This window comes from Melospiza melodia, chromosome 5 (genome assembly GCF_035770615.1).
Source record: "Melospiza melodia melodia isolate bMelMel2 chromosome 5, bMelMel2.pri, whole genome shotgun sequence".
Lineage (NCBI taxonomy): Eukaryota > Metazoa > Chordata > Aves > Passeriformes > Passerellidae > Melospiza > Melospiza melodia.
In genome coordinates, this window is record NC_086198.1 from 4286371 (window position 1) to 4314077 (window position 27707).

At 38.7% G+C, this 27707-nt stretch overlaps 2 protein-coding genes across 4 annotated transcripts in view; one reads left to right on the forward strand and one right to left on the reverse strand.

Moving 5' to 3' along the window:
• WWC2 (WW and C2 domain containing 2) overlaps positions 1–27532 on the reverse strand; it is a 92607-nt gene extending 65075 nt beyond the window's left edge. For all 3 annotated transcript variants that reach the window (XM_063156129.1, XM_063156128.1, XM_063156131.1), the window contains exon 1: positions 27245–27532. In XM_063156129.1, coding sequence (XP_063012199.1) covers positions 27245–27375 — 131 coding nt within the window. In that variant the 5' untranslated portion in view covers positions 27376–27532. The remainder of the gene's footprint in view (positions 1–27244) is intronic.
• The window catches only part of DCTD (dCMP deaminase), a 59199-nt gene continuing 58749 nt past the window's right edge, over positions 27258–27707 (forward strand). Inside the window, exon 1 of the mRNA XM_063156140.1 lies at positions 27258–27338. The gene's annotated coding sequence lies outside the window, so the exon portion shown is untranslated. The remainder of the gene's footprint in view (positions 27339–27707) is intronic.

The following is a 27707-nucleotide window of genomic DNA, read 5'->3' on the forward strand; positions in this document are numbered from 1 at the left end:
TATACACTTCGTGGAGACAAAGATTTATTAACTCCTGCAGCAAGTGTTTCCTGGATACATTGCATGAATTTTCACTTGTTTTCCAGATTTCAGATTATTTTGCTCCTGGTAATACAAACAGAGGTAAAACACTCAAATTTGTATAAGAATGGAAACTTGAAATAAGCACTGATTCTGGTTTTCTAAAAAAATATACTGGTATAGTACCACTTTTAATAGCTCACAATTTCTATCCTGTAATTCTTTTAAGTCCTTGAATACTTACAACAGACAGCAGACCTTAAAGAAATGTATTTTTTGGTTTTGCAGAGTTTCCTTGGTAAAGAAAAATGTACAAACGTGCAGATGGAGAATTATGCTAAGAGACATACATTATTTCTCTACCTCACAGCAACCCAGAACGGAGTGACATTATTTGAGTACATACTACTCAGATAACAGGCTCTCACAACTATTTAACAAGCTCAAAAACTTGGTTTCCAGCACTGAACTCCTACTGACAGTGATTTACTATAACTCCCATTTATAAGTGAGCTGTGGGTTCACGCAGATATACCACATTCAATGATGTTTCAGAGAATATCTAAGAAGTCTATTTGAAATATATCTAAGTGTATTTGAAAAATACACTTTCCATTAAAAAACTCTTGTCTAGCTAGCCAGCAAACCAATACTATATTCAGGAAGCACACAAGGTCCAAGTAGAAACTAAAATCTAATCTTTTTCTGTCCTCATAGGTTTTGGGATTTTAAAAAACCTTTTTAGAGTACTGAATAAGTGGTTTCTTCTCTGTAATTTAGGCAGAGTGCTCAAGGTGTTTTTGAAATGCTTTGCTGAAAAGGGCAGTGTGCTGAAGAGTGTCTCAGTTTCCAGTCAGCCTTCCAGAGAGACAGCTGCACTACCACTACCATGTGAAGTGGCAATATCAGCCCATCATCAGTTCTGATTGCTGCCTTCCTGCAGACCAACTCAGTCTCCTATGCTGTGGCACAGCACGAACTGTTCAACATATTCAGCAAGTCCTGCTTAGAAATAACAAGTCAGCACCTCACCAATGCTGGGGCTTGGAGACAAGCACTAACTACAGTAGCAAACTGTACTCATTCCTCACATGTTTTCCAGCTCTTTTTGATTTAGTTAAACATTAAACTGCCAGGACAAGGATGAAAACAAGCCAACAAAAACTTTGCTGCAACCACACTACAACAAAAAGTCTTAAATTCACTATATTTATACATAACTTACTAAACTTGCACAATATGGAAAACCCCAGGAATCTTGACAAAAGTTCTTAGTTTCCAGTATCTATTATGAACTTCACCAGTTTAAGCCAATACAGCTACTATTTTTACTATAAAAATTGTATTGTACATAGAGAACAAGTTCTTTGAAACAAAAATATAACTGCAAAGTTTTTGAGTCCACTTATTGTAACAGCAACACAAGTATTCAAAAGTAAAACCTGATAGCAAAAATAGCTGAACCACAAACCCACTACAGGAAGAATGATATAGCTTCAGACAAGCAAAGGACATATTCAAAGTGAAAGAAAGTAGGTTTTGGTCAGATATTAGGAAAAAACTCTTTATTGCAAGGACAGTGAGACATTGGAACAGGTTGCTCAGGAAAATAGTGGATGCCTCATACTTAGAAGTGTTCAAGGCCAGGCTGTACAGAAGTCTGAGCAAGCTGGTTTAATGAAAGATGTCCCAATCCATGGCAGGGGAGTTGGAACTGGATGATCTTTAAGGTCCCAAAGGTCTGTTTTCCAAGAAAACACCTTCCTACTTCACTTAGTTTTGCAAGTGTAATGTAAAAACATCAGAAATTAAGTGCTTGCAATATATTAACAAAAATTAACACTCTTTTTATTTCTTTATTTCAAAAGACTTGTTCTCAATATTCAAAAGTTCTACGCATCCCCAAACTCCCTAGGCTTTATGCAATACAGAAAAGCTATGAATGAAAATTTTCAGGTCATCCAAAGACCTTGCCTGCTTCCTCCACAGAAAAGAACCCACACAAAATGGGCCACTGATGTCCTTCTCTCACACACACACACACAGTCAAAAGGAAGGAAGCAGAGAACACACAAGTTAAGCTCTCAGTCCAGCAGGCAGCAGACAGAGGGAGGTGAGTGCAGAGGGAGGGCTCTGCCTCCCAGCTCCATGAGATGCTGTGTGCATGTTAATGACTGCCATAAAAATGTGCTACCAGCAAGCAAGCCGAGCAGAACTGCCTCCTCCCAGCTACAAAGAGGTGGCATTAGCTCAATGTCAGCTCCCTCTGTCCCCTCACAGGTGCTTCTGTGAAAAGGCACATGAACTGAATAGCTGAGACCCAGAAAGGGAAAAATGCATTTGGGAAGGAAGGGACCCACACCCACTGGTTGCAGGACCAGGTCAAACTGCCTGCTGGCTTGGTTTTTTGTTTCCTTTTCCTTCTGATTATGATAAACTATTTTGGCTTTCCACTTCACAATTGCCATCAATGAAGAAAAACCCCACGCTGAACTCAACTACACATTTTACCACATCATTTCGTCATTGAAGGTAGTAAAAGTGAAAAGGAGAACCAATATTTTCCAGCTCAGCATACCAGCTATTTGTTTCTGTAGGGCAAAGCCTCCAACCAAATCACTATTTGTAATTCATTTATCTGTTTAACATTGCCAAGTTCAATGCAAAGATGACATTTTGAAAGGTTAGGAGGGAAAGGGACCACAGAGAAATGGAAATGGGTAATACCATGAATGTTTTCTGCAGCATTTTTCTTTGACACAGCAGTTGGTCCTGCACTGGCATGTAAGCACTATAATATTAGACACCTGGAATGTGAGGAATGTCTGATAACCATAGCCTAGCACATGGATAATTCCACAGCCATAAACCATTGATATGACCTTTGCCATTCCCCTGGAAAGCTCAAATGCAGTGACATTATGAAAAGGCTATTATGTGCAGTGTTGCTATAGGTTATTTATATATACATGACTGTACACTGTTGTTAGAGGGAAAATGTTATCATCAATTGACAGCACTGTTAAGAAACTTAGCTATTAGTTTTAATTTAATTACATAAATGCTATCCTGTTTTCCGAGCAATTTTAAGTATTCCCAATCCTCCAATCTCTGGGTGCAAACTTGACTTCAAAATGTTTTCCTCTACTGTCTTGTACCACCCTACTCTTCATTTAACACATTTACTAGCAAATATTCTTCCTAAAATAGGAAGATGTACTCTTAAGAATACTCAAGGTAAGAAAAGAAAAAAAAAAAAGGCAAATCAAGACCAAACAAACCCCAACAAATCCAGTCAAGCATTGGTTCATGAAATTCAAAAAATGGCACAAACTGCAGGAATTTCCACATGCAAATAGGAGCAACCAATTCTTACTGTTTGAAAGAAGTATGGTACAACAAACTACAGGAAGAAAATTTCTATAGACTAGAATACTTTATTAGGAATTAATCAAAACAGATAGCCTTATGATAGAGGATTAAAACATTCTGTTAATTTTAATGATTTGTCATCTTGGCTGTCAGGCACAAAGTACCAAAAACAGTTTTCATGGCATATTGTTAGAGTTAAATTTAGGACATTTTTGTATCGTGATAATTAAATATGAGAAATAGAAATGTATTTCAAAAAAAAAAAACATAGTCAAACCCCAGAAAATTATCATATTTAATATCAGCATTAGAAGATCTTCCCAATCTCTAACTTTTCTCCCTCTTCCTTTCTGTAATTTCATATACACACTAGTCCAAATCCCCTCACTACTCACCTCATCCACCACAGAAAATTATTTTGAAAAAAAAAATCTGTTCTGTAAACTCCACTTCTCCTGTAAACAAACCCTTGCATTGTAAGTGACCTTTGGATTTATAAAGAGGATATTTAAAGACTCTCCTCACCTAACTCTGCTCCCACTGAAGTCAACAGGAGCGTTACCAATTTCAGTAGCAGGAAACCTAAATCTAATACTTTCAAAAAGTATTATCCATCTGAACATCTCAGATAACCTCACAGACATTTAACTTCAGTTCTGTGAAGCCCTTCAGCCAAGAACCATTCCAGAGGCAGGGAAAAGGGAACTCAAGTTAATATGTCCAATGTCTCTGCAGGTAGGTTACAGACCCACAAACTGCACCCAACAGGAGAGAGCACCCCACTCTGTTATTCTCAATACTGAGTTCTTCATATCTTGATTCCAGCATCTCATCCAACCACTTGTAACAATTTTGAAGGCATACTTCATTAAACATTCTGTGTTTTGCAGTACAATGCAGCTCCTGTTGCAAAAACACTGAGCTAGATCAGAGCTCAAATGGCACAAAATCACTTGGTGGATCTCTGGTCTCTGGTAACTGTTTCCAGATGCTATGGGAGAAATCTTTAAAAATGTGTCAACAATTTTTTGTTCATGGAAAATGAACAAACACAGCATTGATTTTATAAAACTACAAGCAACATAATACCAAGGAGGAAAAGGACAATATATTTGCATTTTAATATTAGTAAGAGATCATTTAAAAAGTCTGCCAACCCTTGGTGCAAATGGTTCAAAAAGATCCCTCAATCTCAGCTGTTTTCACAGATAAGAGACTCTAGAAAAAACATTCTTGAGAGCAGAGTGATGGAAGTCAGAGTCTAACATATATTAGTAAAACTGCACAAAACTGAACTAACGAGCAAGGGCTGTAACATACCTTTGCTTTATACAAATCTAATGTTGAACTCAAAAGTGCAAGATAATGAAGTCAGGGTACTGTAAGATTACAGCAATGTAAAATTGTAATTATAAGCTGATTTCAGATACATGTTCTGGCCTACATTTAATCCCTCCCACTAATAATTTTAATACAAAGAACTCTAGATTGTAATGCTTTTTTTTTAAATTGCCTTTCTTTGTATACTCTGAGATACTCGGAAAACCGTGTTACACTAAACAAAATCAATGCAGAGTTCCTTCAGCTTCTCTACCGCTTTTACATTTCTTTATTCACAATATTAATTGACTTCAAGATGTATATCAAATTTATTCCCAGGGGCATCAGGGTTTGAGGAATGGGAAATATGTAACAATTATCCAAGAGGAAATGCCTAAATTTGCTGTGACTTCCTTCGCACACACCCACTCCCAGAAACTGCCTGGAAAAAACCACCCCAAAACCTTTCACAGAGGCAGCAAATTTTCTAGCATTTCCTAGCAGAAACACAAACACAATTTACTGAAGCATGGCCTTCTATTGGAAGGAAAGGGAAAAAAAAATCAGCTTCTGCTTCTCACATCACATGGACTAAACCCCTTTCAGGTCAGCTATCCTTTTTGGTTGCCTTTCCCTGAACATTTACAAGCCTTTCCTCTACCTCCAGCCTATCATTGCTTGTCACACATCCCTCTTTACCAAGTGTGGTTGGCACAAAGTTGTTTAGAGCAGGGGAAATACTTTCCAGGCAGTAATTTGCAAAGATTGCTGAGGAATTATCTGAGACACTGTAAAAGGGAGCCTGGAGTTTCCAGATGAGTTAATACTCTACTTACTGACTCAAACAGAGCTGCCTACCTTTCCCAAACATGAAAATGCACTCCCTTCAGCTTTATTAGCAGTTTGCATTACTGACTTTAAAAGATTATTTTAAACCAGGTTAAATTATTACTTCTGAGAATACAGTACATATTAAAACCTCATCCCTATTTGTGGTTGCTAACAGCACAGAGTAAATTAGCACTTCTTCAAATAAGCATACAAACATCAAAACAATATTCAAAAAATGTCTATGAGTAGGTAACAGCCAGGTTTTATGAGTCCTCTCTTTCAAAGTAAAAGCATATGTGAGAAGGGGAAAGAAGATGAGAATAACACAATGAGGCTATTCTGCACATTTTCAAATTCAATTTCTTAAGCTAACATTTAAAATGAAAAAAGGAGTAGGTTTTTTACAAAAATCTGTGAAGAGATTTTGTACCACCGTACTAGACTAAGAGACATCAATTATTTTTGCCAACACCACTGAGGAAGTCATTCAACTTCTCATGGGTGGCTCTGAATCAGCTGAACATTTAGCAGAAGTCAAAATACCAAACACCTTATGTACCAGTTATGAGGAAACAAATATAAAACAAATAAGAAAACACCACAATTTTATATAAATTGTAGTGTGATTACCTTTAAATATTGCATTCAGCTCTGGTAGCCCTTGCACTTCTGCACCATGACAACATGTTCAAAGGAAAACTACAGATCAACACATAGAGGAAAGTGGGCAGTGGCAATCAGGGTATAGAATGTAACATAACTGAACAGGTTAATATCATTCATCTTGGTAGTTGCTTACAGAGTGCAAATACCAAACACATGAAAGGCACAGGCAGCATTGACTCTGTTTCTCGTGCTACAAGAAACACATGCAGGAAGTACAGAAGAGTAGGCTCAAAACAAAGTTCTGCACAATGCACAATCATAGCTGGACCTCATTGCCACTGCATTTTGTGGAGTTCAAAATCAAAATTGCTTTCAAAAACAGATTTGACAACAATTACAAAGAACAGTTTCACAGTGACAGTAAATATGATATTCCAGACACAACCATTTTCCTACTGGAGTTTGGTCTTGTGCTTCAAGACACATACTTCAAACTGAAACTTATTAGAAAGTATTCTTAAAACTGTCTTACTACAGAGAATATTGTGAGTATCATAACTCATAACCAAAAACATCCTTGAAGTCTCTTCAGTGTATTCTTAATTATTATTTAGTTGAACCCATTTATAATGAATCACTACAGTTTTGCCTAACTTTTTTTTTTTTTTGCTTGTGTTGAATTATAGTCACAAAGGATTTTTTTTTTAGAAGTATTTCTTCAAGTTGACATTTCTTAAGACTTACATGAATCCCATTTCTGGCAAATAATACATGGTCAAAATTGAATTTTACTAACAATGGAAAGCTAACTTAATCAAGAGACTAACAAGTTTGAGTTACATCTTGAATAAGAAAGAAGTCATAGCTAGTCTCAACTTTTGACTAAAAACACAGTCCCAAATCTCTTCATCTGGCCTAGTTTTGCAACAGCAGCCTGCACATTATGATTGACTTTCTTCAGACTGGTGGCCAACAGATTGTATTGTACCTGCAAGCCAGTAAAAAGTGGACTATTGGAGGGACCTGTCCTGTTTGACACCTGTATTAATGATTTGGAAAAGGTATCAGACTTGCATATAACGCCATGCTGGGTGGGAACAATCAACATAGTCAAGACATGAACATCATTCAGAGGGAGTTGGGCTACAGGAACAGCCCAACAGGAACCTTCAGAGACTCAGAATCAACAAATGCAAAGTCCTGCATCCGAGAAGCAAATGCCCCTTAGGGCAGTAGAGGCTGGGACTGTCTGGGGAGCAACTCTGGGCCCTGGTGAGCAGTGAGCTGTCAGTAAACCAGTGCCCTGGATACAGAGAAGGCCAACAGCCTACCCTATCAGCAAGAGTGTGGCCAATAGATCAAGGAAAGTTATTATCTCCTCTATTCTGCACTCACTAGACAGCATCTCAATTACTGCACCCACTTCTGATCTTCTAAGGCAAGAAAAACATGAACAAACCTAACTGGTGCAAGCCCAAGGGAAAGGCACCAGGATGCCTGGGAGATGAAGCACCCAAGCACTGAGCTGAAGGGAAGAGACAGAGACTGAGGGGTGCTCAGCCTGGAGAAGAGGCAGCTTCAGAGGGATGCAGCAGCAGGCTGCCCCTACCTACAAGGAAGTTTCTGAGATGACTGTCAGGCTCTTTGCAAGAGTTAACACGGTAGAAGGATGAGAGAAAACAGACATGGGTTGAAACAAGTGTAAGTTGAATATAATGAAAACAATTCAACATGAGGATAGGCATGGTAGGAAAACTAAATGGAGTAGTTGTATGAGAGCAACTCTGATCTCACAGCTGACCATGTGTTTTGCACATAATTTTTAAATCTTTGCTATTGCCATGCTTCCAAACCATATGCACACATATGAACAGCTGTGTACTCACTCCTGCCTTGCTTTTGTTTCTTGGAGCTTAAAACTTCATCACTGTGTAACTTGAGTAGAGAAAAATTATTTTTGCACCATCCTAATGCCACACCAAATACTGCAGTTCCATAACAATTTAAGTTGACCTAACCTGGCTGTCAGAGTTCAGCTTTTCCCCCGTGCTACATGTTCATACCTCTTCTCTGGCATTCTTATGACTCCATAGTACATCAGTTCAAAGAAAAAAAGCTAGGAGGAAAAACTGAATTTCAATTTTTTTTTAAATCAGTTTAGCTGCCTAACCAGCTCACTACCAGTAAAAATGCCAATACAAGAAAAAGGGTGGAACCATTTGCAGTCCAAATTCAGACTGGTGTGAATTGGTCATGAAACGACAGAGTTCCTAAAAGACACTGAAATCCTGGTTCTTGATGGGATCAAAGGCAGTGCTGCAACATACATGATTTCACCTCCTCCTCCTCCTCATGATTTACCTATTTGAACAAGACAGACAGGACCAAGCAAGCAAAATTGAGAAATGTTTACCTGCTTTGTAAAGTTTTAATGTGGGGAAAGTTAGGAGGCTGATTTTGGTAGGTTGGGGGTTTTTTTGACTAACAATGAATCTTAACTGGTTGCTGTTGGATTATGAAATGCAAATGCTTGAGCAGTTAGGAAAATTTCTATTTATTCTAATACCTTGATCTACTGGCTACTTGAATTTCAAATTAGAATAATGTAAATCAGTTAATTGCCCAGTCCTGCGAAAGATCCAAAACTTCACAGAACAAACCAAGGAAATATCTACATTCAAGTCAAAGGCAGCCTTGCCTTGGACAAGGCTAGACGCAATCTTTGTATGTGATTAATACTTTTGTCATGCTTGCCAAAAGAAAACCAAAAAAATATTTCATCCATCTCTGAGAGCCTTTACCTTAGGCATTTTGACCTTTTTTAGAGTTAATGAGGCACTCATAAGGAGAGAGTTAAAAAATAATTGCCAGTGACACAAAAAACTACAATGCTGTCTCAAATATTGAGCAGAGGCACTTTCACAGAAAAACAACACCTAAGCATAAACAATTGATTTAACAGTAATCTCCCACACGGTATGCATCTTTTGTACTGTAAGAGGCAAGCTGCCATATAAGCAATGCTTCAATAAATTCAGCTGAACTAGGAAGCTGCAATTTTACAGACTTCTAGAATTTCTTAGACACAGTATTTTTAAATGAATACTTCATAAAAATCACTTTCAGTATTTTGTTAGATGTAAAGTTTTTATATAGTTTGAGTAATGAAAAAACCACAGGATTAGCTCATACAGTGGAAATATGGTCACTCCTTGCCAAGATAACCATTACATCTCCATTTTCCATTTATTATTCTTTTAAACTGAAGAGAGAAGATTGCTCTTAAGAGATAGTCCAGATACAAATCTCTACTATCCAATTACTTATGTACTCTCTTTCAATTTCTCAATGGAAGGCTCTTACTATCTCTCATAAATCAACCTACATCAGTTGCTTTTGTGAAAAATCGTTAACATAAATATTAATGCTTTGAGCTACTATTTTTCCTGCAATTCTACATAATATCCTTAGGTTCCTTTAGGAAATTACTTCATGTATCATTTAAGTTTTTAAAATAAAATGTATCTTCTTGGAGGCCAGGCTTCTGACTCTCATCCTATAAACATCAGTCATCTAAAACAATTTCCAGAAGTAGTGGAAAGTTTAAAAGTTGGCACACTGTAATTAAGTAGGAGTCAAACTTCTCATCTGTTGAAAATACCATTGGGTGTCTGCATGCATTTTAATGCTTTTCAAAATGCTATGTACAGAAAACAAATACAAGGAAAATTGTATTCAGTCAGAATGTGTATGAGCATGGAGTTTGACTAACAAGAGGACAGATTTCCAAGCTCGTGACAGTCCATGCAATTCTTTTTTAGTTTATCTGCAGGCACTCAGCATGGCTAAAGTTCTGATTTAGAAAGTATGTGGTTAGGGAAGGTTAGGGAAGAAAGAAAGGGCCATGATTATTCACAGTCCAGTAAAAATCTGTTTTCTGAGTTTTAGACTCCAGGAATTCCCCAGTAAATTTAAGAGAAGTTGGAATTTCCTGATCTGGCAGATATTACCTAAGGTAGGGAAGTGTAATTCTCAAAAGAGCTTTCAAAGGTGGACTTGGAGTTTTGCTGCATAGAATAATGATGGATTTAAATCAGCCATAAAAAGAGAGGTCTGATCTTCTGTCAAGTTCTTGAAAAGGTAGAAGTTAATTATCAGTACTATATGCTTGCTTAAAGAAAACCCATACTTTTAAATTTGGTTCAAAATATTTTTAACCCACTTATGAGTTGATCAAACCATGCTTTGAGTTTTCAGTATAACAAGCACCTCTTTCTGTGCCATACTATGAAGAACCAAATTTTTGTAGGTAAAAGCAATAAGGAAGCAATGCAGGGTTTGTAATAAAATAAAGCATTTGCATTCCTTCTTAAATGCAATCTGCATAGCTCTTCACTGACATTTTCAGTACATGGTAATTCATTCTCTCCCAGCCCAACTTCATCAGTTTTTTACTCTGAAGAAATAGTGGGAAAACTCTGCTCTTTACTAGAAATCCAAGTAAAAGTCCAAGTCCTTTTTTGCTGACTTCACTGCTTCATGCCACCGACACAAAAAGGATTTCATTTTGCCCAACACATTTTCTCTCCTTCATCATACTGCTTTCTCTATATTGAAGTCATTGTACTTCAATCATTTGCATTTGCAATAAACAGATTGTAACAAGCTCTCTGGTTTGGTTTACATAAGCTTACATAAATAGCAACAAGAACTAGAGACCTCTACCAAATGGTATCAGAGCAGTCTCCAGGTACCAGGGGAGAAACAGAACTGATTATTTTTTAACATTACAGTATTTCAGTAATTATCAGCATTTCTGCATCTACACTACAAGACATTCTGTCTCAGAGTCATTGTTGTTTTCACTAGTCCTTTCATACCAGTACACATCTTTCATTTGGAATCCTAATAAATACAAAAAACACCCACCCAAACCCAAAGCACCACACGTAACTTCTGATAATGAAATCAATATTCTTGGACAAGAATCTGCAGAAGAAATGTATGGCCTTGTGCAAGAGAGACAAATAGAATTTGCAAAGTAACTAGCCTTATCTCCTTGTTTTTCCATGCCTGGATTATTCTTCCTGTTGACCCTCTGAAGCCAGCTGCTGAGAGATACACAAGGAATCAGCAGTGCTTGGTGACCCTCACTGGCAGCCAAAGAATTAGTCTGGTTGATGGAGCATGGCAATCCACTGTGCCAGCTGAAAAAAGCTGGCTCTGGCATTTTTTGATTCTTTCTCTGGGCTTTGAGAAGACAAAATCTCTTCCTTTCACAGACCTGACTAAGAAGCTTAATTGATGTCCAAAGGGCTTTTACTGTACTGACATTTCCTATGCTTAAGGTATAAGCAAACTCCTTTATAAATGGCCCAAATACTTATGAATGGCTGAGTGTGCTGCAGAATGGGTAAGTGCAGGGACAGGAGGGACACAGGCAAGAAGATGCATGTGGTGTGCTGCTCCTGTGATACACACTCTAGGCAGAAGGGTGGCACAGAGTCCATCTCTCAGAAGAGCAAAGTGGCACAGAGTATTTTTTGTACAGCATAATTTGCAGTCACTAGGGGCAGAATGAGGTAGAGAGGGGTCAGGGAAATCCCTCAGCTGAGGTTAGGGGAGATGTTTGTAGCCTGCAAACTCCCCATTAAGACAATACAAAGACCTAAAAACCCCAGCCCTGACCTTTATGTCTTTGTTTCCTTCTGTTTTGCTGTTGTGGTCCAAAAAGCAGAACTAACAAGAACCATACAGCACAAACCATGCTCCTTCTGGCAGCCACCACCAATTTTAGTAGTGTTGTTAAGCTGCCAACAAGCTAAAATGTATTGAAGATTTCAGAGCATTGAAAAACATTGCATTCTCCAGCTGCCATCACCCTAACCTACCTTTATTCCATACTATTCACATAGACCAAGTGATATATTCAAACAGGCTAAGACCCACTCTCTTCATCACACTCCTATCTGCTGCTTATTCACTCCAGCTATTTTCTGAATGTAAAGAGAAAAGATCAAAACTTAGGAACAGAGGGCACTCAGGACATGGCAGCTGAAGCTGGGAACCGCAGCTGATAAAATTCTGAGAGGAATTTACATAGATCACAGACAGTGCTCAACTGGCTAAATGCTTCTAGTGAGAGGCACACCTCTCAATGCTATCTAGGGGACAATGATTACATTTCACAGGAATTTCAACAGTATTGTTTCTCCTTATTTATTTGTCTGCTTTTCCCCCTTCAAGTTTTTCAAATGGATCCATTTTCAAAACTGGAAACTGGATTTTCCTGTTGCCTTAGGTTATGGCAGCTCAGGAGGCAGAACTAGGATGCTGAGGTACCTCTTCCATCTCATTCACTCAGGGAAGGTGGCTTTTCAATAGCACCAAGCCATTCAGAGTCCAGAAAGGGACTGGAATCTGACTTTTTCACAGTCCTGACCACTACACTGGCTAACAAGCAATAAAATATTACCACTTTTTTTTACACTTCCAAAAGAGCCTCTGACACAAATTTTTCATCAAAAATGAAGAAATGGAACTTTTTAAATAGACTTATCAACACTGTAACTTTTGGGGGGGAAAAAAAGTATGTTTGTTTAAATATTTTAACTAACTTCAACCGTCAGTTTGCCTTCAGACATTAATTTTTTCCTTTTTCTCCTGCCTGAATTATTAGTGATAGTTGAATGAAATATCCACATAGCACACTACTGCTTTATTGAGACTCTCAATAAAGTAATAAAGCAGTTTTGCTTTTGTACACCACTGTTATGGACATCACTTGGAGCTATCCCTATAACAAATGTATCTCCTATAAACTGAACAGTTTCCAGTCCATCAGCAGCTATTAGTATAATAATTATTTATTACATAATTTATTACTTCCACTGAAAGAATGATGCAAAATAAGAAGCAGCTATCATTTGCTAAAGAAGATTTTCTGTACATCTTATCTTGAAATGACATTTTTTAAAACAAAAAATAAATTAGACAGAATTACTATTCTTCCTAAAATTGCAAGAATCTAAGAAACAAAGCTGGCAATGTAGTACAAAAAAGATTAGAAAATGCTAGGATCATCAAGAACCCCATGTAATTTAAAGGCAACTTCAAGATAGCCCTCAATCAAACCAAATATGTAGCCAGCAGACCAATTCTTTCAAGTATTCATCCACAGGTAGTAATTTAAAAAACAATCACAGTGGTGAATAAAAGCTGTTATGATCTATGAAGTACAGCAAGGTGCCATTCAGGAGAGTTGTTTTCAATCATCCATCTCTCAAAGTGCCTTCTGGAACAAACTTTAAAAGGCTGTCTCTTCCAAAGTCACATTTGAAGGAAAAAAAATTATAACAAGATGTTTCTAGTACATTTAGAAGTAACTTTAACATTGCACTGCAAATGCTGTAGCCCACACAGAGGTATCTTTAATAAGCCAATCATTAGGTGTAATATATAATTTCCTCACCAAATTCCAAAATTCAAATTATTACAGGTACACGGTAACTCCAGGGTGTTAGAGATCTACACTGATATCAAACAGAGCAGAGTTGGTTTTTAAAATGACAAAGAAATTTAATTTCTATATTTTTGCTTGTAGAATTGATAGCTACAGCAAATTGAAGTTTTAAATCTTCTTAGACACTACTGAAGTGAACAGTGATTGAGTTATCTCCATTACACTGCTAAACAGCACTTCAAAGTTCCAACCACCCTCCTAATTCCCATTCCAATCCAGACATTTTAGTCTCCGTGTCCCACAGCTACTTGATCATGTAATTTGTCCTCTACAGGCACGGGTGTTTGGGATTAAGGACTTCATGGTGGGTAGGGTAGAAATACTTTGCTTGCATTTAAACAGATTACATCAACACTTCACCTTGCTAAAACTAGTATCTTTTTCCAAAATAGTCAATAGATGTCTAATTAATCAGATGATCTAACACTAATGAAGCCGCATTTACCCATGTGTGCCTGGTAAAAAATGAAGGGAAGGCACATCTGGAGGTCGCTTGGTCCAACATACTCCCCAGTGCAGGACAATTCTGAAACCAGACCATGCCCACAAGCATTCAGGGCAACCTACTCTAGTGTTTGCCCACAAATCCCAGGCTACACTGCCAATTTTTTTTTTTCTGATGCAGTAAACAATTGCAATTCCATTTGCAAAATTTTTTAAAGCACTTCTGGGATGCAGATTAGATTATATATTGGCCCATCAGTTTCAATACAATGAACAGTATTAATTCTATTTCCATGTTAAAACTGTGGTTTCTATTGAAAAAAATTTCATCAGTTGCCTGCTGTTTCTTAAACATTTGTATGGAAGACCAAAGTCAGTACTCATGTGGTACACATTCCATACCTAATTTTTCCTTTGTCTCCACAATGTGCAGGGACTGTGTTCAGGTGATCAAACTTTTCAAAATAATAATAACTTTTTATAAAAAAAGGTAAATTGGCTTTTCACTGGTGCAGAAGTACTATAAGCTTTTGTTGTGCTATGATGTTTAATGGGATCTTTATCATCTTTTCTTGCTGCTTTTAAACCCTTCTACTCTGATGCACAACAAATTTCCACAAACGGATCTGCAGTCTGACTGAAGGTGGGCATCAAACAGAAGCAATACATAGAAAGGGAAATACCTTCAGCCTTTAGTAGCACAAAATTTTATTCATGAAGTGAAACTTGCTGAAGAACTGCTCCCAGCTCTCAATGCTGCCTTCTGGATCAGCTGGTCCAAAAGAGATCTATGACCTGTTATGGTCAGGGCTACAGTTCAGGTGACCATGGGACTAGATATCCAGGGTATGTGCTCATACTTCTGTTAGATGCAACCATTCTTAAGTTGGGACCCTTTAAACTTCTTGCACATCAAAATTTTTTACAAGTATCCAATCATATCATGTGTAAAGTTCAGTATTATGTGATTATGTAATCAAAGTCTTCATCAGGACATCACCACCATCAAAGCCACACGACACCTTTCATGATATCTGAATGTTACTGTGTTCATCATCAATGCAGCATCAGCTATAAACATTTCTACAACTCCTAAACAGTATCTTAAACAGATACTTACCACATCTAAGTAAAAAGAGGGCACTTAGACAAAATTCTAATACTGGCCATTATAAAAAATTCAAATACAGTATTACAAAATAGCTATTTATGAGAGTTTATCCTCAAGACATCTGTTAGAAAACTATTACCTTAATAAGCAGTGACCTACTATCTCAGTAAGTTCTGCCACAAGAAGGGTTCTTTAAATACTGTCATGCCTTGACACCAGACACCTGCAGTGAAAGTGTTTCAAGAATTTCAGGCAGCTGGATGAAGCTGCTTAACTAACTAGGACACCAGCCAAATTCAGAATAAAATAAAAAATTATTAAATTGATTACATGATTAATCATAAGTGTTGATTATGGGAACATTACTTCAGGGCATTTTTTGAGTTTGTTTTGTTGTTGTTGCTGTTTCTTTTTTAAAATACTCTTCATATATTTTTAAAAATACTAGGCACCACAACTTTGGCCAGAGAGAGGACACATTACAATTTTTCATCAAAACCTGGCTGAAGAAGGGAAAAAAGAAAAAAAACCCAAAAAACAACAACAAAAAACCCCACAACAAACAAACAACCCAACAAAAACTACAAACAATCAAAAAATCCCACCAAACCCATGAAATATCAAATCCAGGAGGTTCTAAGGATTTTGCATTAAAAATCCCTAACTGTTCTACATTTGTCCTCCAAGCTCACTTTCTTGCCAAAATCTTGCCTGGAAAAATAAAGTTTTGATGTCTTTCATGTATGAGCCAACAGGCCAGCCAGGTCCTGAATGCAAATCAGCAACCTGCTACAGCACAGAAGCCTGGGGCTCATCTGACATCACTCTAAGTCATGCTAGCAAGTGAGCCAGAACAACCACATAAGCAAACAAGAACAAAAGCAAGAACGAAAAACCAAAATCCATACCACCATAGTAATTTCTTTTACTATCAGCAATTTATTCATCTTCTAGACCATAGCATCATTAATTTAGCTAACAGCTGCTTAACCACAACCCCTTAGCAAACTTCAAACTTCAGTTCACTTTCTCTCCAAGAGTAGATATAAAATGAGGGCCTAAGGATTATCAATAACAGACACAAAAAAAAAAAAAAAAAAAAACAACAAAAAAACCCACCAAAAACCAGAAAAGAATATGCAGAGTTCAGAAACTTGAACAGAATTATCTGTTTGCTGTGTACTAAATAATCCTGCATAGTCAGCCTTACTTGCTGCAGTAGTAAACCACTGACCAGGCTAGCCTGACTAAAAGGCTTATGGTATTTGTATACTTTCCTGCATCCCATAATATCTCTAGTCATTTAAACACTATTTCAGGAATGTCCTGTAGAGGCTTCAAATGATTATTCACATCCATGGCATTCTACTACTCATTAGAATGACTGTAAATGTGTTAGCAGTTCATTTCAAACATTGCAACATGACAGAAAGAGGTCATGTCAATTCCCTGTCAGATTGCTGCCTTGAATTGCACTCTTTTATCTATGCTCATTTACTCCTCAATGTTTAAGCCAAATATATTTTAAATATTTGATACTTCCATTCCAAATGAGTCTTCCTCACACTGTAGCCCAATAAAGCACCACCTCAGCCTGCCTCTTCTGCATGAAACGTAGCTGTGAACTGCAAAATAATGTGGGAAATATGAAAAACTTTGACAAAACTCCTACTAGCCAGCATCATTACGACTTGAAAATATGGAAGAGAAGACATTGATTTCTGGGGTTTCTCCACATGTCTACATTTCAAACCAATTAACTAACTAATTCATAAATTAAAGGGAACACTCTAACTTACTTCAGAAGGGTGAAACTGGTGAAATTCAAGTCAGAGATCACATCATCTGAGGACTATCCCATTTTCTTAATCTTACTCCAACCCTATGGACATTCCAATGCTTGTTTTGTCAGTTTGTCAATGTTCATTCTCGAATGCAATACTAAATAGTTTTGTGCCTTAAACTCATACCACAACTTATTTTATAAATCTTTCTGAAAGAAGCCCATAGCATTCCAAACGAGAACTCATTTCCACTGAACAATTCCATCCAAACTAAAAAGGGGGGCTACATGCAAGTCTTTGCACTTCACACTTAAAGTCTCAAGGAACAAAAGACCCAAAATACCATTTGAGTCAGATTCTGCACACAAAATTTTCCATTACTGGGAAGGTAACTAAAATAAATCTCAGAAAAAATGCATTCATAAATAACATTTTCAAGGTCATAATTTAGAATTTATTACAAAGTACTGTACAAGATGAGGACACATTAAGACAGCACTAACAGAATGAACTGAAAAAGACCTGATTTTTCTTTTCTGTAACATGTGACTACACTGAATATACATTGTATAGGTCTTGGGAATAGGGGGAACAGATTTAGATGGACAGTGAGTTTAGGTACACATGGGAATACATTCCCAAGAGTACATAAAACCATTATCAAGTCTCATAGAGCCCTTAGGCAGACCCTGACTTCTGCCACAGTTTTAACAATAAATTAAGAACACGAGTAATGTGTTAATACATTTCCACTGAGAAAATGCTTCCTATATGAAATTTGAGCTCCTAAACTTCTGAAGCCTCCTGAGTTTCTCACAAAAGAGTATTTTTGCCATCCCTCTTCAAAAAGAATTAAAAAATAAAAGTAGATTATTTCATGCTCTACCAAGAAACAACGTATACAGAGATACCTCAAGCTGGGTATTCACAGTGCAAACCAGGACAGACAAAATGTCTTAAAATTTAAATCATGTCCCAAGTAACAACATACATATGACAACAGAAGTACCCTTGAGTGGTGGATAATCTATGAAACAAAAATGTCACTTATCTCACAAGGAAACTTGGCATCACTAGCATCTCTTATGAACCCACCAAAGACTAAATCTAAGTCAAAAGAAGCTTCATAAGCAGTAGTGACCACAGTCTATTTCATAGAAGCAAAGTTCATTAGATATCACTAGATGTCCTACTTTTCCTATTGCCTTCCCAAAACTAAGAACAACATCCAAATATCCCCTGTGTAGTTCACCTCCCAGCTGTTTCAGCCTTCCTGCACTATAAATCTTTCTCCACTGACAACTGGCCTCTGGCTGCATGCTTTGTGGAACAGAAGCCAAAACCAGCAACCCCTTGGTCAGGCTCTGCAAGAGTCAGGCAACAGTCAGAATGGTTCAGGAACATGAATCAAACCACAGGATGACACTGGAATCACTTGCTAAATAACAGCATTTTAAAAATACAGTTATTTGGCTAATAACAGCATTTCAAAAATCAACCACATAAATCTGAATCACATCTCTGATGCAAACTGGTTTTTAACTGGTTTTCTAAGAGGAATTAAGAGTTTTCACAGAGACATTTTGTTCAACATTGGTGAAGAGGCAAAAAGTTTAACTCTACATAGACATTTTTTGCATAATCAAGAAAATGTGCATTAAGAATGAAGGGACTAGGTTTTGAATAAGAGTACTGATTGTAGATCAGATCATCATGGCCTCTCAGAGACAGACATTTCTGGGCTACACCGCAGTTTAACCATTGACAGTACTAGACAAAGGAAAAAAAACATCCCATTGTTTCTCTATCAAGAATAAATAAATGTCTTTCCCTGACAATTTGCTGCACTCCATCACAGACAGCAAGTAAAGTTAAGATGCCCACATTTTTAGCCAAAGTGGGTCATATCTCCTCTTTTGGAAGCACTACAGGAACAATACAGCAAATAGCCTGCCCAGAAGTGTCCTAGTGAGTGACAGGCAGAAGAGACCAGAATTGTTCCTCTACAGTGTGATCCCAACAAAACACTGCCATGCAGCCCTACGACAGGGGACACCTGTGCTTTGGTCAAACCCCTCCTGACAAGATGCTGCTGAGACATACGCCTGCCACTCCGCTAAAAGGCAGGCGACATTCATCATGCATTGGGCGTGTTCTCTGCCATATGCCATGATGTGCTTGTACACAATTTGCAGACTAGCAAAAGTTCATCTGCCATATGATTAAAACCAGCCCCATTCCCAGGCAGACATTCCTAGCTCTATGAGGGAGGTAAGCTCAAAGGGCCAGGCATTGAATCAGAATAAGACTTCTTCACCAGTCAGATCTGTAAGCCTTAAAATAAGCTTATCTGGACAAAACTACAGGTTAGCACTTAAAAGTATTTTAAAATTAAACAATAGGTGTGTAAAGTACTATTCCTTCATTAACAAGGAGAAAGCTGCTTATATAAAAACTGTGTTCTCACAAAGTTTAGTTAAAATACACATTCTCCTAAATCTTGCCCACTGTACCAAAAGGCAAAAAATACTGGTATTTCTAGATATTGAAAGCATTATTACCAAATCAATCAGCATATTATGGAAAGCATTCCAGTAGGTTGTGCTTTTTTGCTTTTCAAATAAAGATTGAAGTTTTATTTCATGAATTGAGAAAAATAGCACAGACATCAAAGCCAGTCCAACTTGAAATACTGTATTGCACACAGCAAGAGTATACACAAGTTCAAGTTTGCTGTCCCAAGATAATGTGTCTTTACATACCCACACAATTACTTTGAATACAATATGTATTCAGAGTTGATGAGATAAAGTTGCCTTTCTTCAAGTACAAACAGTATCCAAGTTCAAAGGACAGCATCTGATCTTGTTCTATAAGATGCAAATGATTGTTTCAGTCAACAGAATAAACTGACAGACTGCCTCTAGCCCACAAGTCCTAACCAAGAAAAAAAAGAAATCCAAAAGTAAATTAGCTTTTAAAAAGTACAGTTAAACAAAGGGGGGAAGGAATCTCTCCCCCAAGAAGTTCTTTTAAAAACAAGAGTCAGAGATTGAGTTCATCAGGTAGGAACTTCACCATCATTAACAGTTTTGCACAGAAAAAGTCAATGGGAAGAGCAACAGTCCTCATCAATACTCAATATGTACCATTTAAAAGACCCAAAACCTACATCTGCAATGCAAATCCCTTAAAATTAGTGAAAAAACCCAAAAGGAAAACCATAACTAATGTATAACTCCCCTGTTCAGCCACTAGCTGCTCCTTCCAAATGAAGGACAAGTCAAGCTGTCCACACAGATGATGACCTCAAATGCATGAAGACAAATGGCTCCACTTTTGCTTCACACAATAAGACATTAAAATCTTGAATTACACCATCATTCTGGTGAGACACTTTGCACCAGAGCATAAAACACATCTTATAAATAATTAGGAACAAAAGAAATTCTTTGACTTTGATGCATTATCTCTTTCATTAATAGCAGAAATTAGCTATTCATAAGCATACTGTCAACAGCAGCACATTCCCAAAAAACAACTTCCAATTCTGCAATGACACAATGACAAAATTTCTCTTCAACACAAGCTTCACAGCAACAAACTTTTAAAAGGTCAGTAAAAAATTCTGCAATATCGTAAAGCTTTCTTGGTTACAGAAAACATATTCAGAATCAGGACACCTGTGACAGTTTTACCACTGACTCACCCAGCAAAGGTGAACACAAAGACATGCACAAGAAAACAATGGAGACACCCCACAACAGAAATGGACACCTAAGACAATAGTTCCATGGCAACTAGGATTGATCTTCATCCTGATTCCTACAGCACCATCCTCCCCTTTTGCTCCCAGCTCTGGACTTGCCTCCTGGCTCACACTAGCATCAGTACCCAGTCAGCGACACAACACGCCGATTCTGCTGGAAAACAGCCCTAAAACAATGGGGCTCATTTTAGCCAAATCATCTCCTGGGCTCAGTTTTGGTGGCAGAAGGAGGACATGTAAGCAGAACCATGCCAGTTTGGACTCAGTAGGCTGCATTATCTTCCTGGAATACTTTTCTGCTCTCCTTCCAGGTAGCTTAAATCTATAAGAACTTAAACACACAGCATAACAGTTGTGAAATCTTAGAATCATTTCTATTCATGCCTTTCTGAAAGTGTATCACCATAGAAATACTACTGTATGTAAATTTTTGTTTGTCCATTTTCAATCTTTTCATTACTTCCAAGAGTATGAGTCCAGTTTTCAGTCACCTGTGTGATGAATAAATTGTTAAATCACAGATACCTATAATACTTTTTTAGGCTAAAAAGAAGGAGGTAGCAAAAAACCAAAACAAATCACTTTTCACAAAATTCAACTTATCTATTGATGTTACAAACATTAGTAAGTGGAAGTAGAGAAATCCTCTTATCTTATTACAATAACCTTAGTATCACATTCAAAGCACAGAATTTTAGCCAAACAGTTGACAACGGGCTATTTAACTGGAAAAAAATCAAGACCTCTTAATGCAATCTGTACAGATGTCTAAAGTTATAAACAATTTTTCGTATTTGATCTATATATTGACTCTCGCTATTTTCCTTAACCTGTACAATTTCTCATCAAGTCTTTTGCTGTGCATGACAACTACTGTAACATTATTTTGTAAGTCAAGGTAGGTTTTAATTGAAATAGTTCTAGTAGGCAAGTACTACAGACACAGGTCGGGATAAAGCACAGCCCACAGCACTCGTCCCACTTCACATACCAGGTCACAGTTCTTGGCTGTGAGCAGCAGCACATACTTTGCACACATAAGCAAATAGTCCACAGCATTTCCTGACTTGTTAATTTCACATGCCCCGAGATGAAAGACACAGTGCAGCTCTATCACTTCCAGAGAAATAAAGAATAAAAGCCTTATCTCAGAGTTACCACAGCCATTTTCACTAATGCTAAAATCAACAACACACAGCCCCATGCAAATGACAGACTGGTTAAAAAACTCACATACACAATCACTTTGTACTTTAACACTGTGTGATGCTATCACAGTTATGGTAGCATTGCAATACTAGAATTCTGCTTTACACTGGATAAACAAATGAAGATGTCAGAACTTCAGACACAGCTAGTCTCTCATTGCATGTTCAGTACTTGCATCATGGGTTTTATTCTGAATAAATATAGATCAATTAAGTAAAAGCAGTCCTCAACTTGTCACTGAAATCAGAATGAGATACTACAGAGTTTCACAGGGAGCATGCACATTCCTAAGCAGACAAGGAGGCAAGAAATAAATTAGGTAGAATTAGGATAAAAACCAGCAAATTATTCTACAGGATGAAACAGAGAAGAAAAAGATATCTCGGGAAAAAAATTGTTGCCCTGTTTCACTACAGGATTATTTCAAGCTGTATATCTTGGAGTGCCATCAAAGGATTCTCTACTAATTTTTCAAAAGAGCAAGTTGAACATTGCTTATTAAGACTCAAATGTCATTAAATATGTTGAAACAATCATTTAGCAGCTCCACACCATCAAAAACATGAAAGCCTCATTCCCTCCTCAGTTACTAGCAAACAAGGGAAGGGAAGATAGAAAGGGAATGAGAAATGATGTGAGAGACCAGTGATGGTTAAATTCAGTCTTAGCAAGCAGCAGCCTAAATAAAGGCCATTATCAGGTAGTTGCTGCAGTGGTAAATAATCAATGTTGAGGTCAGCACTTAAAACAGAATTGAGATCAATCCCTTTCAAGCTGTAATAACGAACACATTATTTTATTCATCTGTCACAGCACAACTCTCTTACATGCATGAAAGAATCAATCCAAATGTATTTTCAAGTCTCTGATGATGCCTCTCACCATGTTATTTCATTTCTTCTTGCTTCTTATTTGCTACCTTTAATGAGCACAGTTTCTGCTGTGACTGAAAGTCTTTTACCATGCATCCCTGAGCTACAGCAATGTCCAGGAAAGAGACAGGATGAAAGTTCCCCTGCTTAAGTAACTTCAGTATCTTCAGTCCTCACAGTCTCTGCTGTCCACAAGACAAGAGAAAGCAAGTTCCAGTGAAAAGGTACGGAATAAACTGCCCTTCTTTTCTATGGAAAAAGGGCAAATTACATTTAATTGCTGAAACCTAGTAAATTTTCTAATTCAGACAAATCTAACAGAAGCTACAAAATCCCATGCTAAAATTTGTAGTGTTTTCACCTCCCCAAAAGATGAGAGCAGCAATGGAAACTGCTTTCCCTACTCACAAAGCAAACTCTTTCACAATCTCTTAACTTGTAAAGTTCTCTGGTTTTCTGACATCCAATGCTTCTCAAGCACTTCCTTAGCTATGCAGTTAGCAAGTACTCTTGAAACATTTTAGCAGAAGTATACTATAAACTATTTCAAATATACAAATGTATTTTTAAAAGGTTTTAGACCTCAATGGAAAGTGAAGTGAGAACAGAAAGGATAATTTTCTTTTCATAGCATGCATTCGTTACCACTGACAGGAGTGGGACAGGAGTGCAGATAAAGATTTAAATGAAGATCACTTGCAGCTTCAGAATTTGTGATGCAGAACTCATTATAGGCAAGCAATAAAAAACCCCATCTGTTTTGAGTCAATGGTGATCAGCAGTGTGCATTGGACTATTTATTATGTAGAAACCAAGATATGAAACCAAGATATGAGAAGCCCTGAATTCATAGTAAGAAAACCAAGGATTATCCAACTGCTGAAAAATTCAGATTACTGAGATTCCATTTCATTCCTCCTTGGTGTGTTACTCTGTTGGTTCCACTAAGGAATATAATAAACATGAGGCCTACTTAAAATGCATTGAATGATGGAAAAATAGAAGAATATTCCTTTTCAAATTCCTGTCCCACCCAAGCCCCTATTAATTAACAGGGGAAAAAACCTCAAAGCAATACTTTACAATTACTCAGTATTCCAAGAACTTGAAAGAGTTTCAAGGGAACTTCAAAAAACAGTATGCATTCCTCTAACCCTTTCTCCCCTTTTCATCTGCTTCATCCTCTTCAGTCCATAGCTACCTTTTAATATTTTCATCAAGTAGTAGGAGGATAAAATTTATACTTGGTCTGTTTCCCTGCTTACAATAAGCCAGTTCCAGAAGAAATGTCATGACCAGCAAGTTCTCAGCTTGCCATAGCTTGAGGGAGTCATGAACAGAGAAATCACATCTATATATTTAGTGACTGAAAATGTTGCTACAAGTCTCACATTCTTGCCTTTATGTCTCTCTGTCTATCTGAATTACAGATCTTAAAGTTCAAGTGGCCCTCTCTTTTGGGACACTAGCCTTTAAAACAAATCAGCACAGCACAGCACAGTAAGTAGTTGGAGAGAAAAATCACTGCTGAACATTGCAAAACATTAAAAACCCCGAGCTTCCACAACATCCCAAAACACAAGCTAAGTCACTGCTGCCCTTGAAAGTGTGAGATTCTCTAACATTAGTGGGATTATTCAAATACATAAAGTGGAACTGAGTCCCAAGCTTGAAGCTGATGTCAGTTTTTTTCCACAGTTGTACACAAGGCTATAATTGTATTAACAGACTTGCACCACCTAAGCAGTAACAAACACATGTTGTAGAAAAGAACATGGGGAAAAAATATTAAAAAGCACAACAACCACAAACACAAATTTCCAAGAAGCTTTCAAATACAGCATTTTCAACTGTCCTCTTATTTCTAGATGTGAATATTTTAAACCAGTAACAAAGTTCCCAACTGTGCTCAAATACACCTGGTAATTTACAAACATATGGCTAATGTCTCACAGCACTAGTCTTCAGTATTTGTATCTTCTAAATCAAAGAGGATAAAAATTATTTTAGAACATCAAGCACGACTTTTCTATGTAATCATCCAGGGAATGCAGTGTAACATCAGCAGAAGGAATAGTATCAGTAAAAACTTATCTATTTTACACTTGCCTTACCAATGAAACATTTTGGAAGACCGTGTACTATAATATTCCACAGGTACACCATGAAAACTTTACGATCTCTATGAGAGAAAATAGTTGGGGGAAAAAAAGTCCTAAAGTGTCACCAGACAAGGCAACATGTTTTCAGTCATTCTTTATAACCTATTACCTTCATTCTGACAATTCATTATGAGTTTTAGAAACAACATTAATCCAGTTTTTATTGTATTGACAAACTTGGAAAATCACTTTTCAACTTTTCTGACAGCAAGCCCACATAATGTCCTGTGTGGTTTCCAAATGTATAGTCTCTGAATACATGGAAGATAAAACTGAATCTAAAGCAAAATCACCACAAGACTTTCACCAATTTCTTATTAGTTTTTCCAAAACAGGTCACCAATATAAATACAAACTGCAAACAAAGATACTGTAAATACAAATACTGCAACTTGCACATCAAACGGGCTTGTCAGTCTCTCTTCTGTGCAAGCAATTCAGCTTCACAGCTGAGCCATGTACACTAAAGCATGGATTCTCTTAAGTACCTAGGGCAAAATCCCTTTTTGTTTGTTTTGCATGACTGACGCAGGTTAACAATTATTTCAAACGCTACTCCTCTGAAAAGGTCTTTATAATCTGTAATGAGAACTAGGGGAGAATGGTCTCAGGACTTGGCTTCCCTTTCACCTGTAAGGCATTAATGAAACAATATTTATCCTATCCCTATAGGATGGCAAACACACAAGTGTTATGTCTACTCTGTTAATGAGAGTGAAGACTCAAATTTTACCATCAAATATGAATAGTCTTGAACTTTTCAGGACTATAGAATGTATTAAATTAAATTAGTAGTACACTCATTGAGGCAGTATTAGAACAAGTACATTCCATATCACATTTTGCTTTGCCTCAATCATACTATCTTTTACTCCGCTTTGAAAACACACATTTAAGGTCTAAAACTGAACAAAACTTCATCTCCTCTATTTCCAGAGACAGTAAAGACAGAAATTTTATACTGCCTGCATTAAAAAAAATCACCCAAGAATGCCAGGTGTAATAAATAACATTGTCCTGTATACCTTATCACCTCATAATATTTACAAGGTAATTAACATGTTGTGAAGTATAGAGGAATTTAAGCGTGAAGTTCGCCACTACTGGAATTTGCTGTTAGAGCAAGTAAGACTGATCAGTAGGCCTTAAACAGCACATGATGCTCGTCAAAACTTCCCTCTGCAACTTGCAGCCAGCAAGCTTGGCCACAACCATCTTATCCAAGTTCACCTGAGAAACATAAACCAGGGCCTTCATTTATAATTCAGTGCTGCTTGTTTCATAAGTTTATAATGTCTTTTAGAAGTCTGCTTGGTTTTGGTTTTTTAAATAATAAGACTGCACTGTTTCCAACTGCAACACCGTATTTCATAATACACACAAAGTTTTGGCTTTGGGGGGGGTCATTACTTTTCAGCAGCACTTCGGACAACAGATACGTTTTTGAAGTATCTCGTAACATTGAAAGATACATTGAAAGATACCTGTGAGGCAGCTACTACAAACAGTCATTGAAGCCGGCGCACAGAGCGAGCATCCGCGTCCAGCCGGCAGAGCTGTCCGGGCACTGCGGGCCGAGCAGCCTCGGCGCAGGGTAAATGCTTCACTCGCCGAAGCATTTCCACAGGAGTGTTACGGAGCTCAGCCCCGGGCGGGGCAGCACACACGGCGGGCTCCGGCCGGCGGGGGCCGAGCGGGTTTGGCTCGCTGAGGCCTAGCGAGCACACGAGGCCTCCGGCAGCCCCGGCAGCCCCGCACAGGGCTCCGGGCGGGCCGGGGCAGCGGGGGCACACGGCAGGGCCCCAACCCGGGATGCTCCGCCAGCCAGGAGGGGGGAGGCGGCCCCGCTCCGCAGCGCCCGGGGGAGAGCAGAGGGAGGGCGAGGAGCCAGCGCCTCCGCTCTGGGAGGGACTCGCAAACTTTGGTACCTGTCGGGAACTCCCCAAATGCCAGCAACCCCCGGCCGCTCCCAGAGGAACTCCACAGGCTTCTCCCTCCCCGCCCCAACACCAACTCACGCCACAGGCTTAGAAACAAGCCCGTAGCCGTGCCTGTGGGCAGGAGGGCACGGTGTGCCCGGCTGCAAGCAGGGACTCTCTTGTCCCCCCGCTCCCCGTCCCTAGAGGGGACCCTCCGGCGCGCCCCCCGCCCGTCCCTCCCGGCGGGGCCGCTCCGAGCCCACCGCCCGCCCGGGCCTCGCCGCTCCCTGCCCGCGCTCCACCTGTCCCGCGGGTCGATCCAGCTGGTCTGCTTGGTGTTGTGGTCGATGTAGAAGACTTTGCCGTCGTAATCCCTCGCCTCCTCCCAGCCATCGGGTAAGGGAAGCTGCCCATTCCCCGCTTTCCTAGGCATGGTCGGTCGGCGGGGGTAGCTGCTCCATAGGGACAGAAAGAAAGACGGGAAGCGGGAAAAGCCCCGGGCCGGGCCGGGGAAGGGGCCGTGAGCAGGGGCTCGCGGGAGCCCAGGGAAGCCCTCTGCCGGGTCTCAGTCCACCATGCCCGGCTGCCGCCTCGCCCCGCCGCGGTGGTGGGTCAGGGCTGCCGGCGGAGCCCAGCTGCCGTCTGGGCGCGGGGAGCCCGGCTGAGCCCCGGGCGGCCGCGGCCGTCGCTCATTAGCATGAGATTAGCATCCATCTCATCTGCATGCACATTCCTCCCGCCGCATTCCTCAGGGTTAACCCTGGC